Raw genomic sequence first — 21,288 nt, forward strand, 5'->3', positions numbered from 1 at the left:
GAATCAGTCATTTTCTAACTACACATTTATAGTTATTTCAGTCCTCTATATCAATTTTAACATCGGCAAAACGATCATCCTTGCCTGACACTCGATTGCAGTTTTCTTCGATTATAGGGCGGTTTGTTTATTACGTTCCAAACGAGGTTCTATTGACTTTATTGTGTATCGTTAGCGAATGCTCTAGCACTCCAAATGCAATGAAGATATTTGTTATAGGGAATGCAGACTTAGAAAGCATCTCGTATAATTCCGTTGACAATGCATTGAAGAGGAAACTATGTATAGTGTTATGCTCCAGATCTGTATTTTCTATCATACCGAGTCCGCAATATAACGTGTATAAATCTGAGTTGTACTTAATCCAGATACTTGTGTGAGATTCAAATGTAGAAGCAATGAGAGTTAATGATCCTTTTTTTCATCTATAGCTTTGATTTACTTCAGTGTGCCTTATAAAATACAATTTGATCGCTAGACTGTCTTAATTTCAATGTCCTGACACCCGGCAGGATAAACCCAGGAGCATTAAACTTACAGGATTCTTTCGTTCTGATGGGACTTGCCTTTTCTCGTCCGATCACAGGGACACGCAACTCTGACTATTGAATATTAATCTTGTTAGACTTTCAGTCGCTGGGTACGTTACATCCCAATACTTAAAACGTACCAAGCGACTGAAAGTCTAACAAGGTCAATATTAATAGTAGTTGCGTGCCCGAGTAGGGTCCGATAGGGGAATGGAACCGTGGCCGTCTTAGTGAAAGTCAAGTGCGCTATCCACTATGCTCCAACCGATGAAACAATATTAAATTTGATAACCTATCTATATAGTCATCGATTTCATAGTTTAATTGTAAATTCGATTCTCTGGTCTGGCACGAAAAGGCATTTGGTCAATTTCCCGACCATGCGGGGTTTCATTGCGGGCAATTCAGTTTCATCCCTCATTAACATTTGAGCTAGCCAGAGACGTATTATATAATGTACTACATGCTTTATGCGTCTCTGGGCTATATATAGCATGCAAGAGTGATTGATATTAGTTGAAAAACTTGTTTTGTACTTGTTGTGAAATACCGATAGATAACATATATTTATATATTCATAAATTAATCATCTTTCATTTGGCAATTCTATAATTTTAATGTGAAAGTCTTTTGAAAATGAGATAAAGGATAGATAAAGGATAAAGGATAGATAAAGGATAGATAAAGGAAGGTTGATCAATTAGCATGCGTGTCGTTATGATCTGGGTAATAACTGAATTCAATATTGCTGACAAAAGGAACTTAGTCTGAGAGTTGTACAATATGGGCTTGGCTACAGTCTGTGCCATGTTCCCATGCACATACATGTTCATCGAAGTCAAGTTGTGAAATATAATGTTATTCGCTTGGAGCACGGCCGGACTTTCTAATCTAATTCCGTGTATGGAGTACTTTTTTTCAGATGACGTCAGTTTTATTTAGAAATTCTCATCAGACCACAATGACCACATATTGATGCATTATTATATACATATCTAAAATAAGTAGGCCTATATATTAATGTTCAGGGCCCGTATTCATGAAATCGTTCTCATGCTCAAGCATGGATTCTGTGCTCAAGCCAACTTTCTTGTTATTAGCTTAAATCGTGTAAAACAATCAAAAAGTCAAATGTAAACACTGAAACAGTAGTTAGCTTCAAGTCTCTTCAAAATGTTTCCAAAGCATTGACAAAACAAGATTTAATTATTAAGTTACAACAAGAACAATAAATTAGACTTGAGCACAAAATCCATGCTTGAGCATGAGAACATTTCATGATGGTACGGGCCAAGTTGGTAGATAAAAATCGGATTTTCAGTTCCGAACTCCGGTGAGGATTTTACAACAACTTGTAGTTGTGCGCATGCGTACTGGAGCATTCCATCTGCACTTCCTGTTCAAGTTTGATCTCGTCAACGATAGGAATTATTACTGTTTATTTACTAATTATGATGTGTACTGGATTATTCGGTGTTACAAGAAGAGAAAATATGGAAAAATCATAAGAATGCCCATCACAGATAGATAACAGGTTAAACAGGAGTCGAACACAAACTCTGTTATCTTGTTGCTATCAACGCTTTCCAGACATCACATCAACACTGTCATATTCGTTATGATTTGATATTCAGATGTCAGAAGCAATGGCCACAGACTACAGAATAGAACATTTCATCGGTTTATAAATATATCTATCTGTATATCGTGATGGGTTCACATTAATTTGGAAACTTTTAAACAACACGCGACAAACAGGTAAAAACGATAAACGTGTAGTTATTTGATATTTTTTGGGGGGAATTACAATATATACAGTAGGCCTAACAAAGTAACACCTAGTCTATATTTTGACCATATTAAGGAAATCTGCATGTATAGGATTAATCGTAATGCATGTTGGTAAGCAATATGTTTATGTAATCCACAATGTACAGCACAAAGGAATAGTGAAGGCTTACAGTAACTGAAATACAGATTCGGTATTTTATATCTAAATTTTGTTGTATATATATAAAGCAGAAGAAATAACATATATATTATAAACAAGTAAATTTACATCCCAACTGATTTTTACCCAACCTCAATTTTCCTCTGACTCATGTTTTTATGCACGTATGTAGTTAGCCTTATTAGCCCATCTTACTGGCATTGTTGTTATTGTTGTCATTAAATGTGTAGAACCAGAGAACAAGTGATTCCAGACAAATGTGTTTAATAATTAAGTACTTATTAAAATACTTTGGTACTCTCTGTCATATTAAGTTTCCATCTGGAGATCTTCTGTTACAAAGAAAGCTATACACATGCCAGCTACAAGTCCTTGAAGCAAAAAGATAATGTATTACAGTAAATATCTTAAATGCAACATATCTGTGGTGTAAAATGATGGTAGTCACTGGCTTTGCCTTGATTTAGAGGCTTAATCCATGGCAAGCTGTCATGCTCAGCACACTTCATTTCATTGATAGCCAGATAACACTACCAGCTGTACATTTGCATGCTCATATATAACAGGTTATAATGACCTTATTTTTATAATGAAATACCAGTTGGAATTGGTTATAATATATATGACCATACAACTGTATAAAGACCCGCTGAAATGTGTTGTAAAGATCTAGACCTTAAAATATAAGCTTTAATGGGTAGTAAGTTTACAGCTTCATAGATGTAATGGGTAGTATAACTTAATTATTATATACCAGTTGTAATGCGTTATAACAGGACCTTAAAATATTGGTTATAGCAAGTTTAAAGAATGTTAAACTTCAGCTGTAATGGATAATGATCATGAGAGATTGCAATTCTATTATGTGAAAAATATCTGTCAAGACTGAAAGTACAAAAATAATTACATTACGCAAAGATGTTATCTTTAAGGTTTTCATGTAAAAATTTCTGTATCCTTCCAATTCCTAATATCAAATCTATAGACCAATGGCTGATATTGGTCCAGGGTTAATATGGGGCCTGGGGTAGGATAAGGAAAATGGTCAAATCATAATCTTTTTATATACGTGTCCTACATATATTGTAAATATTTTAGTACAGCATCGAAACTGTTTACGATATTATGAATCTTTAAATATGTCGAACTGAAAGAAAAAGGGATAAGGTTCTTGCTGGGCAGATGTACTGGCTTGTAGTGTATATGGTATTGTATACTTTTACATACAAAGTACTATGTTGTGGTATATTGCATGTGTGAAGCAACTTATATCAAGGACAAATATCTGGCAATATATAATATGTCAATGCACTTCATACTGTTAACAATACATCTACAAAGTACATTACTGCTCAGATGATTTGTTTCTAGTTCATCGATAACAATGACATCTCAATACAGTACAACCACATCAATTTTGTTTTCTATATTTATTAATGAATTGATTGATTTGTAATCATAAATTAATATGTTTCTTATGATTTTAATCAGATACAAGTCAGAAATGGCTGCAGCAGTACAACAACGCCAAGATAATGAGATTGATAGATTCATCAGTGATCAGCGACAGAAGCTTCAGCAGGAACGACATACCGGCAATGTAAGCAACACTTCACAGCTTCATTCATACATAGTGCAGACCTTAATTTAGAACTTTTCAAAGTTTTTATATAAAAAGATTTGAAATTACCCTTGTCAAACTATTTTTCACTATCTTAGAAAAATCAATACTAGTACATGTTCATGTGTACATACTGGTATGTTTGCACTTTATATTTGCCACACGAAATGTCATTATTAGATATACATTCTGTATGTGTTTGTATCAGATGAATTTCTAAATTAAAAGAAAGGATTTGATATGCCGAAATGTAAATTTAAAGATTTAACTATTCTTAACACAAACAGTGATTAGTCTAGCGACGGTTTAATACATATACCTACAGGTAACATTCTAAAACATAGATGTTGTCAAGCAAAATTTTGATATTATTTCTGATTATTTTGTACATGTTGCATTTATAGTTGCATTTATACTTTTAAAAATTTGGTTTGTATAGCTAGATAATCTGTTTGATTGTGTCCTAGCTATCCCTTCTACCAAAGATCCAAGAGTAATACTTTTCTCCTGTTCCTACATACATTGTGTAGTACACGTTTTTACTGTATTTTACCTACTGTCTGTACTTACAGTTTATGTACAAATAGTGTTTTCCATATGTGACTTACTAAGCTCTCTGGGGGCTTCAATTTAAAATTTACGATTTTTATCTAATTTCTCTAAATAAGGATAATAATGGTTGTTTAAGGTAAAGTATGGTGCTACAGGTGGTGCATTTGAAAAAGAAAATTAATTCTCAGTTATACATGAAGGCCTACATGTACATGTACATGTATCATTTAAATTTCTAAAATTATTTTTAATATGGTAGACAAATATCTAAATTTCATTAGGATTTAAATCATTTCTGATTTCATACAGTTTGGTTATATAGAATTTATTTTTGTAAATTATGTATACTTTCATGTCTATTTATATTACTTGTTTCTCAGCCAATGTTTTTTCTTTTCATGAAATTTGAATACTGTTATTATGAACAGTATTTTGTATTTGAATTGCTTTTGAACAAAAGTAACAGCTTGCCTGTTAATGGATGCTGCTTGCTGTACCAAAGATGGTGCATTATAAAGCTTGTTTTGTTAATCATTGAGCATCTCTAAGTTAGAATTAACAGTGTCTCATTGAATTGCTGTGTGGACATTAGTTGTACTAACATACATCTAACGAAAGCTACCAACAATACATGTAGGTTTACCTAGGCCTGATAACATTCAGGATCAATACATATATACCGTAAATATATAAATCAGTGTTAGAAATTCAGAAAAAAATATTCACTATACAGTAGGTCTATGAGAAATGATTTTGTGATAAACCCTGGCCCTTTCTACTGCCAAATGCCCCAGTTAACGAGCCAGTATTTTCATACTGATATATAAATCAAAGCTTTTTTGTGATTGTCTGTATCTTCAGGACTCTTGTAGTTACCGGGTAATGGATCTTGCTAAGATTACAAACATACAAAAATATGTCATTTATTTTATGAATACATGTATACATGTACATGAATGCATGTACTCTTTAAATTTCATATCAAACTATAGCTACATTTCACAAATCACGAAAACACAGAGGGTCTGGCTCTACAGACTTCATGACAGATTATTCAGGGATTTTGATCAAGACAGCTTATATACCCAGTTAACAATTATTTAAATATTGAACTGTGAAGAGCAGAGTTGTAACAGTTTGTATTGGTTGTTAGGATGGTGAGACAGAGAGGGGTAGGAGACGACAGTGGGACAAATCGGGCTATAATCAGTATGCTGAACAGGTATATACACTTATACACTGTAAACCTACATCATAGTACATATATATACTGCACTTGTATTAATATCAAAACTTTCATTTGTTTCACTTTTAACATTAATATTTAGTTCAGTCTCTTAGCAGTGTAACTATATTCTCATTTTCAATCTGTATCATTATACCTGTATTGGAAAAGTACTTTGACTTACCTAGTATTATAAGTCAGAATCTAATAGTTTTCACTTCCTTTAATAATCTCTACAATAATATCAAAAATTTAGATGCCAAATTGATACTATAAACAAATCAGTTTATATCAAGAATCTACTGTTAAAAATCTTCAGTAAACTTTCATGTTATTTTCATAAAATCTATATTAAAACTTTTTATAATTTTACAAAAGTTGTCTTTCTTAAATGAATCAGATAGATTGTGATGAAGATGAAAGTGCAAATGCGTTTTCAAAACCTTGTCCAACACCAGAGTTGAGCTTAAAGTTAGGACAATATGAGAAAGTACGCTTACGACTAAACGCTGAACGTCAACAAGAATATAATGACCTACTGCAGGTATCCTGTTATGCTAATTAGGGGCCATTTACAATTAAGATTTGGTTTTGTTTAGATGGCCACATCATTTTGCATGGAGTTTATACATTTGTATTTAAATTTCAAGAAATGTTTACTACCATAAGAATGGTTTTACATGATGATTAAGATGTCATTAAACTACTTTGCATGCATATGTATGCTTGTTATTGTGTTTAAATTTTTCATCCATTTTTTTTTTTCATTTTTTTTTTTTTATGTGTCGTTTGGCTGTTACGTATATACACTGTCCCATATTCCCACGTGGCTTTATTCCCGCTTACACCACTTGAACTGGTCACAATTACTTACAAATCATTAATATCGGTTACTGAAACTAATTCATAGATCTATATCAGAATAGAAACTTATCAATCATAACCAATTTTTTTCTCCAGAAAAAAGGAACAAATGTTGGAAAACAGGTACAGCATTTTATGCATGTTCAAATATTGACATACATTGTATGAGATGGTCGTTATATAAATGGAATGGTGTACTATTGTCATGGGTCCCCGGTGTGCGTCTAATACACGGTTCCTGGTATAGGTTGCGGTGGCTGTCATTGTTGATTGTAATTGTGTGGTCGTTTTATAGAGATTGACGTCAGCATGTTGACAATCACCAACATACATTGCTGTGGTAGTTTTGGTTTCGGTCATATAACCTATTGGACATGGTTTGGTCATAATATTTAATGGACATGGTACCGGTTTAAAATGAGAAGTGCTGGGGATTCATCATCAACATGCATGCATGTCGTAACAACGGCCATTGCTTCATCAGGAATGCTTTGTTGTGAATACATACAGCATGGGTTACTTATACGTCAATGTTTGGACATCAACTTTTGTGATCAGGGTCCAAACTGCATGTTGTAATATACTTACCAGGTGGCTTTACTTCATTGTGGATGGCTTTGTGGCTAATACAGCATGGGTCATTGGTCTGGACATTTTGTATGGTGGTTTGTTATATTTTCTGTGTGTTGTTACATGTGTTTAGGACTGTGTCATACATACGAGTGATGTATGCTTGGTTTTATGGCTTCTGTACTTTGAAGGACGTTTTGTCCGACCTCAGATGCAAACAAGAATGTTTGAATGCTAAAGCTCATTATTCACGATATCATATGACAAAAATGTATTGTTGGTTTGTGTGGACATAAAAGTTAGCTGCCACAACATGAATGCCTGTTTGGATGGGTATTTTAAATTATTAAAATGAAGAGAAGTACTGAAGTTCATATAAATTGTTTGCATCATATTCCTATATAATATGAACATATGACCAGGTACCCTACATAGTACTGTATTACTATACATCATATTCCTATATAATATGAACATATGACCAGTTACCCTACATACAGTGTAGTACTGTATTACTATAACTGGGAGCTGTGGCTATCAATCATTTCATAATCACATATTGGAGAAAATGGACTAAAATAATGTATGGTTTAATTGATTGCTTTCTAACGATTAGCATCACATGTTGATTTATATTTACTGCAGATGTCACAACTGTGCACAACATATAATATGTATGATCACTACTTACCGTGTAGGATGGTTTATAACAGTATTATATTATTACATTGCTTGCCTGTATTATTCCAGTGTATAATTAATGATATACTATATATTTTACACTATTGGATCAGTGTAAATACAGTGTACAGGTATTTGTGCCTATTTATACAGAATTTAGATATTTGACTCTAACAATATACTTTCTTTTCAGAGATACGTTTATATCAATTAACTGTGCGTTTCCTTAAATACTTTCAATATGCATGGCGTCGAAAGAAAACGAATGAACATTTATATACATGTAGTTCAACAGTGATCTCTTTTTTCTAAAAAAATTTCGAAATTTGTGTTAAAATTATGTTTCCAGTTGTGCCATATTTTGGTCTTCAGCTCTTGATGAATTTCTAAGTGATAGAAGGAGACTTGCATGTACATGTACATACCTGACAATGTAGTATAGATATGAAATACTTAATGATCATGATGAAGTTTATGATATGTATGTTTTATATGCTATATATTTACCAGGATCTCAATATTTATATGCAAATGAAGTGTATTGTATGATAATTAAATTAAAGTATACCCAGAAATGTGCAGGCAAACGTCTCAGCTGAGTTGTCTAATCTGAACAGTGAAATATCTATATAGGGCACCTTATGTATACTGCCACAGACACAATCTGATATAACATCAGATGGGAATTTAACTGGGATATACCTGGTAAATGTTTCATTTGCTTTAGTTTATTTTGATAAGAAATTGATATAGAAAATTATTATGAAATGCTTGATATATAAATATAATAATAGACTGCATGTCCAGTTTTTGCAAAATAGTTAATCTTCCAATGAATCTTATAATCGAAAACATAAAAAATGAAGCATATTATAAATGATGTACATGTATTATGCTGTGTCAGGAAGCTTAAGGTGTCCTTTGTACAGTGGTGCTGTTTATAGAGAGGTGTCCTTTGTACAGAGGTGCTGTTTATAGAGAGGTGTCATTTATATTTAATTTCACTGTAATTTGCCAGGTTTATATTTGAAGTGGATCAGAATTTATATTATTGACATATAACTAGATGTTGTAGTTTGTGTTGCTTTGCTAGAACTTACAGTCTCCCCGAGATCTATACAACTACGATGTTGTTAAGAAGGAAATGATGGAGGACAAGAAAAAGGGATATCTGGATTACCTACAACAGGTACAGGACAACACCCTCATATATAGGGGAGTAGTATCATCTCTAGTGAGCAAAGGGCACCACCCTCATATATAGGGGAGTAGTATCATCTCTAGTGAGCAAAGGACAAAACCTTCATATATAGAGGAGTAGTATCATCTCTAGTGAGCAAAGGGCACCACCCTCATATATAGGGGAGTAGCTATAGTATCATCTCTAGTGAGCAAAGGGCAACAAACTCATATATAGGGGAGTAGTATCATCTCTAGTGAGCAAAGGACAACACCTTCATATAAAGAGGAGTAGTATCATCTCTAGTGAGCAAAGGGCAACAACCTCATATATAGGGGAGTTGCTATAGTATCATCTCTAGTGAGCAAAGGGCACCACCCTCATATATAGGGGAGTAGTATCATCTCTAGTGAGCAAAGGGCAACACCCTCATATATAGGGGAGTAGTATCATCTCTAGTGAGCAAAGGGCAACACCCTCATATATAGGGGAGTAGTATCATCTCTAGTGAGCAAAGGGCAACACCCTCATATATAGGGGAGTAGTATCATCTCTAGTGAGCAAAGGGCAACACCCTCATATATAGGGGAGTAGTATCATCTCTAGTGAGCAAAGGGCAACACCCTCATATATAGGGGAGTAGTATCATCTCTAGTGAGCAAAGGGCAACACCCTCATATATAGGGGAGTAGTATCATCTCTAGTGAGCAAAGGGCAACACCCTCATATATAGGGGAGTAGTATCATCTCTAGTGAGCAAAGGGCAACACCCTCATATATAGGGGAGTAGTATCATCTCTAGTGAGCAAAGGGCAACACCCTCATATATAGGGGAGTAGTATCATCTCTAGTGAGCAAAGGGCAACACCCTCATATATAGGGGAGTAGTATCATCTCTAGTGAGCAAAGGGCAACACCCTCATATATAGGGGAGTAGTATCATCTCTAGTGAGCAAAGGGCAACACCCTCATATATAGGGGAGTAGTATCATCTCTAGTGAGCAAAGGGCAACACCCTCATATATAGGGGAGTAGTATCATCTCTAGTGAGCAAAGGGCAACACCCTCATATATAGGGGAGTAGTATCATCTCTAGTGAGCAAAGGGCAACACCCTCATATATAGGGGAGTAGTATCATCTCTAGTGAGCAAAGGGCAACACCCTCATATATAGGGGAGTAGTATCATCTCTAGTGAGCAAAGGGCAACACCCTCATATATAGGGGAGTAGTATCATCTCTAGTGAGCAAAGGGCAACACCCTCATATATAGGGGAGTAGTATCATCTCTAGTGAGCAAAGGGCAACACCCTCATATATAGGGGAGTAGTATCATCTCTAGTGAGCAAAGGGCAACACCCTCATATATAGGGGAGTAGTATCATCTCTAGTGAGCAAAGGGCAACACCCTCATATATAGGGGAGTAGTATCATCTCTAGTGAGCAAAGGGCAACACCCTCATATATAGGGGAGTAGTATCATCTCTAGTGAGCAAAGGGCAACACCCTCATATATAGGGGAGTAGTATCATCTCTAGTGAGCAAAGGGCAACACCCTCATATATAGGGGAGTAGTATCATCTCTAGTGAGCAAAGGGCAACACCCTCATATATAGGGGAGTAGTATCATCTCTAGTGAGCAAAGGGCAACACCCTCATATATAGGGGAGTAGTATCATCTCTAGTGAGCAAAGGGCAACACCCTCATATATAGGGGAGTAGTATCATCTCTAGTGAGCAAAGGGCACCACCCTCATATATAGGGGAGTAGTATCATCTCTAGTGAGCAAAGGGCAACACCCTCATATATAGGGGAGTAGTATCATCTCTAGTGAGCAAAACCATTACTCAATCGTTCTGATGACCAAGAGTACTACTTTAAGTTGTGGTCCTTAGCTAGAAAATGTAAAATAATTTTGGGTTAATTTCCAGGTATGTTGTTAAAGATAATAATAAATGGGTAATTGATGGAGCAAAAGCATGTCCCAGGATAAATTCATAAATCTTTGAGCCAAAACTTTCCTGATAACCTATAACTTTAATATTATATCACACAGTTGAACCTCATTTGTACTGACATTTTGGATTTATAAAATAAGAATTATCTTTGAGGGAGTAAGTAACTGTTCTAGAATGCAGTAAGCATCAAGAAATCAAGATTCTGTATAGTGGGAGTCTATAGCTAGTTGACTAGATACTGATTGAAGTGCTATATGTATACATTATACATATACATATTTGCAGTACAAAGTGCCGGGAGTATTGAGTTTTTGCTAATATAAGCATCAATTATCTTAATTCACTTGACATGAACAAGTATGTGGTACTGTGGTTGACCAGTGTTGTGTGGTGTAGATAGGTGTGCTGTGGTGTGCTACATACTCATGTGCCCAACTCCACTTCCCCCCACCTGTCTATACTTTAGAACAATGTGCCCAACTCCACTTCCCCCCACCTGTCTATACTTTAGAACAATGTGCCCAGCTCCACTTCCCCCCACCTGTCTATACTTTAGAACAATGTGCCCAACTCCACTTCCCCCCACCTGTCTATACTTTAGAACAATGTGCCCAACTCCACTTCCCCCCACCTGTCTATACTTTAGAACAATGTTTCCTACCTTCCCTGTCTATATATAGCTATCGTACTCTACTTTAGAACAATGTGTCGTACCTTCCCTGTCTATTTATAGCTATCGTACTCTACTTTAGAACAATGTGTGTCCTACATGCCCTGTTTAATTCTAGTTGCATTTAATGTTTTGTATTTTTGTTATACATTTGAATATCTGTTTCATATAGATGACATTAAAGGGAAAAAACCCCATAAAACATCCTTGTTCCCATACACAGTATATAAAGTACAGGTAGATGTCATTTATATCATATCATTGTTCAGCTAGCTAATATATAGTAATGATTATCATCACTTATATTTATGAATATTTATAATTTGTAAATTGAATCCATCTTTAAGTTTACGTCTGTGAACAATGTAGCTAATTTAAAGTAAACAGTGCGTGACACCGATGGGACACATGATTTGCGTCAATGAATGCCTTTAGTTAGGTTATGTATGATGATCAGGATTATAAAACAGGAAAAAAGAACATCTCAAAACTGAGTGTAGTTTATTAGGACAAATCGTTTTCAATGGCCATTTTGAGATTACAATTTAGATATTACCTGGTAATAAAAACAGTGTGATGTTTGCTTTGAGCTAATACTCTAGCTACTAATTAGACATCTGTATTGTGCTTTATAGTTATCATATAATTACATAGTGTGTCTCAAGTCATGTCCTGTTGGAATCAAGTATTTACAGGCAGTTTGAGACATCCTGTAATTGTATTTATTATAATTATGTACTTAAACATACCCGGTAATGTCTTCGCCAATGTATTGTCCTTGGTTTGAGACATGACATTCATCATTGTAGTTTTTCTCAGCTATCTGTTTGCAAATACCGTCCCATCAATGTTTCAAGCCATTGGTTATTATAGCTCATCTGGTCCGAAGGACCAAGGTGAGCTTATGCCATACCGTGGCGTCCGTCATCCCTCAGTCAACAATTTCTTCAAACGAACCCTTCTTCTTAACCACTGACTGGAATTTAACTAAAATTGACTGAAAGCATCCCTAGGTGGTGGGGATTCAAAATTGTACAAATGATAGGATTAACCCCTCCAGGGGCTGAGAGGCGGGGCCAAAAGGGGACAATTTGGCTATATTGCTATAAACAACTTCTTCTGTAGAACAGTGAAATGGATATCAACCATATTTTTCTGGAAGTATCCCTAGGTAGTGGGGATTCAAAATTGTACAAATGGTGGGGCTGACCCCAAGGGGGCTGAAGGGCGTGGCCAAACAGGGTAATTTGGCTATATTGCTATAAACAACTTCTTCTGTAGAACTATATGCACTGGATATCAATCATATTTGGTTGAAAGCATTTATGGGAGGCAGGGATTCAAATAGTACAAGTAGTGGGGCTGACCCCCTTGGCTAAAGGGTGGGGCCAGAAATAGTTTATTGCTTGGAAATGGTTGAGATCCCCACCCTTTAACCATATATACAATTGCTGAGAATGAAGAGAAGAATACACATATGTTTCCAGGATTGTCCAGGAGTCTGGCGTCACCCTTGGAGTCATAGTCCCTGGGTCATAACTTTGAAACGGTTGAGATCTCCACCCCAAAACTGTATATACAAATGCTGGGCATAAAGAGAGGAATGCAGTCATGATATAAGAATTGATTCCAGAGTCTGCTCCACCCTTGGAGACTTAACCCCTGGGTCATAACTTTGAAACGGTTAAGATCCCCACCCCAAAACTATATATATATTGTTGGCCATAAAGAGGCGAATGCAGTCAGGATATTAGAATTGACCCGTGGGTCTGTCCCACCCTCGCAGACTTAACCTCTGGGTCATAACTTTGAAACAGTTGAGATCCCCACCCGAAAACTGTATATACCAATGCTGGGCATGAAGAGACAAATGCAGTCATGATATTATAATTGATCCTGGAGTCTGGCCACAACCCTAGGGACCTTGTTTCTGAGTCACACCTTGGAAACAGTTGGGATCCGCACCCCATAACCATACATAAAATTGCTGGGCATGAACAATTTAATACAGATAGGATACAAGAATTGTGCTTGGGGTCAGGCCCATTCCTTTGGATCTTATTTGGAGAATATTTTGCCATGATTACTTTGATATCCAGGTGAGCGATACAGGCCCTCTGTGCCTCTTGCATTTCCTTTGGTTTGAGACATATTTTACAGATGAACATGTATATTGCATATGCATTTCATGAGCTAGCTCACCCTTATAGAGTGGTTGTGTTTTGCCAGTGTGTGTAGCTCACCATTATAGACTTTAAGAGAGTTTGCTTTTTGCCAGTGTTAGCACAGCTCACTATAAAGTGGCTGAGTTAACATTTGGACAGTGTGTACAAAGTTTTGCCAGTGTGTGTAGCTCACCATTATAGAGTGGTTGCTTTTTGCCGGTGTAAGTACAGCTCACCATTACAGAGTGGTTGTGTTTTGCCAGTGTGTGCTTTAGTAACCACTAATACAGTACACTCAGCTGTAGACAGCTGCCTGCAATTCAGCGGTCAGACCATTCTATTTGGTCCACTAGACTATGGTATCAGTTCTCTCATTTTCTGCTCCCTTGCCACTAAAGGGCCAAGCTGGTGTGCCCCGTGGTAGGTTAACATGGGACCAGACAGGACCGTCGACCCAACTCCCCGCTCAGCAGGGCAACAAGGGAAAGAAACACCCAGTGAACTTTGGAGAGTGGGAGAAAGGATTTCAGGATGATAAGCGAAAAGAATACAATAAATATCTGAGAATGAATGAGGTAAAGCTTGTGGTCATCTCATGTAGCGAATATTATAGAGATTGAAGTGCTTTTTGTATTTTACATTTATCATCAACATTACAGATCATTTGTTAGTCGTCACACTGCATACACATGAACAGTATTCATTGATTATTGTCACACTGCATACACATGAACAGTATTCATTGATTATCGCCACACTGCATACACATGAACAGTATTCATTGATTATTGTTGCACTGCATACACATGAACAGTATTCATTGATTAGTGTTACACTGCATACACATGAACAGTATTCATTGATTATTGTTACACTTCATACACATGAACAGTATTCATTGATTATTGTTACACTTCATACACATGAACAGTATTCATTGATTATTGTTACACTTCATACACATGAACAGTATTCATTGATTATTGTTACACTTCATACACATGAACAGTATTCATTGATTATTGTTGCACTGCATACACATGAACAGTATTCATTGATTATTGTCACACTGCATACACATGAACAGTATTCATTGATTATTGTTACACTGCATACACATGAACAGTATTCATTGATTATTGTCACACTGCATACACATGAGCAGTATTCATTGATTATCGTCACACTGCATACACATGAACAGTATTCATTGATTATTGAGCATATAGCAATCATAGAACAATGAAGGATATAAAGATGTTACATTTTCTTTACAAAGTGTATCATAATGATGCTTCTGTCTAACTATAATACAATTGTAAATAGTTACACAAATTGAGCACACCTAGCTGTAATACATAACATCTTCTATCCTGATCATTGCCTCACAAGTGTCAACAATCACAATCACCGGCCGCCTTTGATTAGTACATTATAGCCAACCTGATACACATATTATATATATCATCTTTAGTAAAAATAATGTTTCTGGCTTAACAGGCATGTTTTTTTTAGTGCCGGTGAACTTGTATTATGTGATGGTGCTGTGTGTTTGTCTATCTGTAAGCTTTTTCCTGAAAATGTCTTCTTTAGAAAACTGAGACTTAAAGTCATGCTATTTGATCTTTCTATTAATATTGCTTGCTCTGATGAAATGACCCTAATTTCTTTCAAGTCACAGGTAAGATGTGTTTGAAACTTATAAAAACTTGAACAAAACCTCAATACTTTGAGCCACTTTGTCCTTTGCTTGCTGAGGTATAAATAAGATAGAATTTGGTTAAATGAATGATCTTGACCTTTTCTGTACAGTAGTTTTGTTAAGTTCCGTACCTTTTTAAGAGATGTTGAGAGAGCTAGATGATCCCAACCTAGAACATAATTTGAAGTAATTTTACAAATTTAAGTACAGTGTACCTCACATTTTTATAATATATTTGAGAGGAAATTAAAAAAATAGTTGGAATATCAATATCATTATTTAATAAGAAATTAAGAATCCAACAAAGTGATTTCTGCATACAAATATGAAAATTAGCAACTTTACAGTAACCACTGAGTCTGAGACTTGGTCGAAGAATGAACGGAATACACGAGGACACATAAGTCACAGCAGCGTTACAACATTACAGCACGTTACCATGTACTTGTTGGAGTCAACGGTTTTAATGTGTATGTTGGGAGAGTGGGTGGGTAAATAGGGGTGAGGGGTCCTGGGTGAAGGGGGGGGGGGGGTTGGGTCGCGGGTGGTGGCACTGAAAAATATTTTTCCATTCATTGCCGATAAAAACTTGATCATAATTAAAGGTGTTTTCTGTGAATTTCACTGAAAAGTAATCTAGTTTTAGTAGATAGAGGCTCATCGGATATAAGTATACGTAGCAAAACTGAATTTCTGCACACATAATTCTGTGTTGAAAAATGATTGACAGTAAACCAATACATTATGACCTCTGACTTACGTAGAACCAAGGGCGAGCACTGAAGAAGGAGCCGACACCCCCTTTAGAGGGCATGAAGTTTGGAGGGTATGAGGAGTACAAGCGGGAACAAGAGCCTGAACGCAGGAGACAGTACAAGGAAGACCTAGAGAAGGTACAGTATAACATTACACTAATAGTCTATGTGACAGCAGGCTAGTTATGTATAGACTTGACTTATCCCTTGGTTCCATTTCATATATACCCTTTATTCTAGAGAAAAAAAAGGGGGAATACAATATAATATAGAGGTTTTATGGAAATATACGTCGACAATTTCTGTTTTAGAATATGGTACTGTAAAAGTACAATTTTTCACCTGTGAAAATGTATGTGTTATGACTCTTTAAACTAATTGCTGTTGGAAATCTTTTGCCTTGGTAAAGGTTGATGAATCTATATATTCTACATATTTATAATCCATATGGTGTATAAATAATACTGTTTACCGGGAAATTTTTGCCACAGTTCAATTTTTCGCCTATTTTGCCTTCCCAATGAAGACAAATGAATCTGTACAGCAAACATTAGTAAATATCATAATAAACCATAATAATCAAATGTGAAAAGTAAATATCATAATAAACCATAATAATCAAATGTGAAAAGTAAATATCATAATAAACCATAATAATCAAATGTGAAAAGTAAATATCATAATAAACCATAATAATCAAATGTGAAAAGTAAATATCATAATAAACCATAATAATCAAATGTGAAAAGTAAATATCATAATAAACCATAATAATCAAATGTGAAAAGTAAATATCATAATAAACCATAATAATCAAATGTGAAAAGTAAATATCATAATAAACCAAATCAAATGTGCAAGGCGAAATGAAAAAAAATGAAAAAAAATGGGTTTTATCAGCATCGGTCAAAACTTTGACAGGCGAAAGTTACCCGCTTTATAGTATTCGTTTGTTGATATTTAGGTGCTTACAAATTCACTCTACGTGAAAAAAGCAATTTCCAGTTTTATGGAACACTGATGTAGATTACATGACTATACACAGTCCGATTCGTTTCACATACAAATGAGTACAATGTGTGACCTGGGTCTGGTCTATGATCAGGGTTGTTAAAACAATACACTTCAAACATGTTTTTTGTAGCAAAAGCGTGAACAAGCTTATATAAAGATGAAGAGGGACTATCCCAACAAGCAGCCAGTAGCCAATGCCTCTCCACGGCAAGGAGAGACAACAGATCGTAGTCAGTACCGCAGTCGTATCGAGAAGAGCCAGCAGAAGCAGTACGGCAAGATGTTGGCCCAACAACCGGCAGTGAGGGACGTTCGCCATCAGGACACACAGGTACATTCAACTCCAACTTACATGTATGTCGATTGTACAACTATTCCCAACTTTACACAATTGCACAATGTGAATTTGTTGATAGTGTGAAATGGAGGCAGTGTAAAAAAAAAGTATGTATTTCTTGACATAACTGCAAATAAAGGAAGTAATGTTTTTGGACACCCAACCCCCTTTCGCCAACCCCTCGCCAAAAAAAAATGCTGACATGGATATTCCTTTAACAAAATATTACCTTCTAACACTATGTATATGTTATGAGTTGTATGTGTACTGTGCTAGCACCACCCACACTCCCAACCACTCTGTTCCAGCCCCGTCGGCGATCGCCCTCCCCTGAATTCAGTGATCCGGGAATGCAGCTCCAGGCTGAACGTATACGAGCACGCATCAGAGACCTTCCCACACGACCAGAGGAGGTTGAGGAGCTGCAGGTATAAGTGAAGGTCACTTAAAAAAGGTCAAGGTCGTTTGACTGGTTCTAGGTCATCAGAAACAAGTAAAAAGAGTAACTCATCACACTCCATGAGTATATGTTGGGCGATGTATTACTTATGATGTATGCTCTTATGAAGTGTTAGGAAACATTTGATAATTGAACATCTGTTTTTCAGGAAATTTTTAAAATGTTGTGAACCAAAGATTTGCCTCATTGCTAAAGACAAGGCAAGAGATTTTTGCCCATTCCATTTCAGATGCCTGTATTACAAATTTCAGTTGGACAGTTACTGTAATGACAATTGTTTTTCACTTTTCTCAACATTTTCTCTAGTTGTCGTTTGTTTGGGATAAAAGAATTGGTACAAAAATGTACTGCAAGTTTGTCATTGGTGTCGATGTCGAAAGTGAATCTTTAACTCCTGGCAGAAAACTTATTGGTTTGTGATCATGAGCGTCTTTCTAAGCATTGTTACTTCTCCTCATTGAAAGCTTGGTTGTACAACATTTCTGTGTAATAACAGAACATGGGACAGTTGTATGTTTTAATTTAAAATGAAAAGTTACAGCCACACAACCCCAGAACGCACATCACTTTTTGTTGCATGTTCAGTCTGCTGCAGAGCACTTGTTATTTCAATTTCAGGCGATCACACTTCTAGCTACAGTCAAAACACCACACTTCTAGTTACAGTCAAAACACCACACTTCTAGTTACAGTCAAAACACACTTGTTTAAAGTGTTGATGTTCTTGTTCAGTTTCTGTATGTTTCTTATTCTTCCTTTTGTTCATTAGCACTAATATTAATTGATTTCAACCAAAAAACTTACCATTTCAGATCTGTATTGTCTTTTGATATCATGTGTATGTTTACAAATTAAAATCCATACAAATGTGGAAACAGAATTTTTAGACTTTCAGCTTAATTGCAGGGATTTCCCAATTTAGTTTTAATAGAGTCCATGAGTAGCAGTATTTTGAACTGCGGATGGAGGATATTTAGGAATATAAAAAGTCTGTTTTCTGTTTAAGGGTGTTTTATTTATTCTATTGATGTGTTGACTGATGGATTCTATTTAAAAAAAAAAAATGTTTTAGATTGTCAATTTCAACTTTGGAAATGTATAATTTTTGTTCTAATTTGGGAAAGCTAGGAAAATCTTTGTAGTGTAAGCACTGAGGTCAAATATCTGTAAAGGACAAATAACTTGGTTACAAAAAAGATTATCACAAATAAGTATGTTTATGATATACTTGCCTGATTTGAATGGGACATGAGAAGAAAATATGTTTTGAAATGGTAATTATATATATAGATATAGATAGGAATTAGAAGAAGAGACTTCCTCTAATCTGTACTCTCCTGGAGCTTTGGAGACTTCCTCTGATCTGTGCTCTCCTGGAGCTTTGGAGACCTCCTCTGATCTGTACTCTCCTGGAGCTTTTGAGACTTCCTCTGATCTGTACTATCCTGGAGCTTTGGAGACTTCCTCTAGTCTGAACTCTCCTGGAGCTTTGGAGACCTCCTCTGATCTGTACTCTCCTGGGGCTTTGGAGACTTCCTCTGATCTGTTCTCTCCTGGAGCTTTGGAGACTGCCTCTAATCTGTACTCTCCTGGAGCTTGGGAGACTTCCTCTGATCTGTAATCTTCTGGAGCTTTGGAGACTTCCTCCAAACTGTACTCTCCTGGAGCTTTGGACACTTCCTCCAATCTGTACTCTCCTGGAGCTTTTGAGACTTCCTCTGATCTGTACTATCCTGGAGCTTTGGAGACTTCCCCTGATCTGTACTCTCCTGGAGGTTTGGAGACTTCCTCTGATCTGTACTCTACTGGAGCGTTGGAGACTTCCTCTAATCTGTGCTCTCCTGGAGCTTTGGAGACTTCCCCTGATCTGTACTCTCCTGGAGCTTCGGAGACTTCCTCTGATCTGTAATCTTCTGGAGCTTTGGAGACTTCCTCCAAACTGTACTCTCCTGGAGCTTTGCAGACTTCCTCTGATCTGTACTATCCTGGAGCTTTGGAGACTTCCCCTGATCTGTACTCTCCTGGAGGTTTGGAGACTTCCTCTGATCTGTTCTCTCCTGGAGCTTTGGAGACTTCCTCCAAACTGTACTCTCCTGGAGCTTTGGCGACTTCCTCTAATCTGTACTCTCCTGGAGCTTTGGCGACTTCCTCTAATCTGTACTCTCCTGGAGCTTTTGAGACTTCCTCTGATCTGTACTATCCTGGAGCTTTGGAGACTTCCCCTGATCTGTACTCTCCTGGAGCTTTGTAGGCTTCCTCTGATCTGTGCTCTCCTGGAGCTTTGTAGACTTCCTCTAATCTGTACTCTCCTGGAGCTTGGGAGACTTCCTCTGATCTGTAATCTTCTGGAGCTTTGGAGACTTCCTCCAATCTGTACTCTCCTGGAGCTTCGGAGACTTCCTCTGATCTGTAATCTTCTGGAGCTTTGGAGACTTCCTCCAAACTGTACTCTCCTGGAGCTTTGTAGACTTCCTCTGATCTGTACTATCCTGGAGCTTTGGAGACTTCCCCTGATCTGTACTCTCCTGGAGGTTTGGAGACTTCCTCTGATCTTTACTCTCCTGGAGCTTTGGAGACTTCCTCCAAACTGTACTCTCCTGGAGCTTTGGAGACTTCCTCTAATCTGTACACTCCTGGAGCTTTGGAGATCATGTTGAATAGTATTCTAACAGCTATACATGGAGGCTTTCATTGGTGATCTACAGACTCGTTAACAACAAAAAGATAACAATGTCCGATAATTCGATCTTTTACACAGAATATCTCACATCTATTGAGATGTTGACAATGATTCATGGAAATAAAACAGGTACAACTTTAATTGTAAATGAAACAATATATGAATCATTGATTTAAATGAAACTATTCCGTCTTTGCGTATTGCAGAGTTATCTTCTCTTGTGAGCAGGTATTGATTGTTACGTCATTGGTTTGTGTGAGAAAATTACGTTGTTTTCTCAAAAATTGATGACGTTACTCTCACAAACCAATGACGTAACAATCAATACCTGCTCACAAGAGAAGATAACTCTGCAATACGCAAAGACGGAATA

General features: G+C 36.3%; 1 protein-coding gene across 1 annotated transcript in view; it reads left to right on the forward strand.

Moving 5' to 3' along the window:
• The first annotated feature begins 1,906 nt into the window (after positions 1 to 1,906).
• The window catches only part of LOC110445151 (trichohyalin-like), a 125,307-nt gene continuing 105,925 nt past the window's right edge, over positions 1,907 to 21,288 (forward strand). Inside the window, exons 1-8 of the mRNA XM_021489584.1 lie at positions 1,907 to 2,288; positions 3,973 to 4,081; positions 5,808 to 5,876; positions 6,280 to 6,423; positions 9,088 to 9,183; positions 16,434 to 16,562; positions 17,569 to 17,769; positions 18,084 to 18,203. Coding sequence (XP_021345259.1) covers positions 3,986 to 4,081; positions 5,808 to 5,876; positions 6,280 to 6,423; positions 9,088 to 9,183; positions 16,434 to 16,562; positions 17,569 to 17,769; positions 18,084 to 18,203 — 855 coding nt within the window. The 5' untranslated portion in view covers positions 1,907 to 2,288; positions 3,973 to 3,985. The remainder of the gene's footprint in view (positions 2,289 to 3,972; positions 4,082 to 5,807; positions 5,877 to 6,279; positions 6,424 to 9,087; positions 9,184 to 16,433; positions 16,563 to 17,568; positions 17,770 to 18,083; positions 18,204 to 21,288) is intronic.

This window comes from Mizuhopecten yessoensis, unplaced genomic scaffold, assembly GCF_002113885.1.
Source record: "Mizuhopecten yessoensis strain PY_sf001 unplaced genomic scaffold, ASM211388v2 scaffold2091, whole genome shotgun sequence".
Lineage (NCBI taxonomy): Eukaryota > Metazoa > Mollusca > Bivalvia > Pectinida > Pectinidae > Mizuhopecten > Mizuhopecten yessoensis.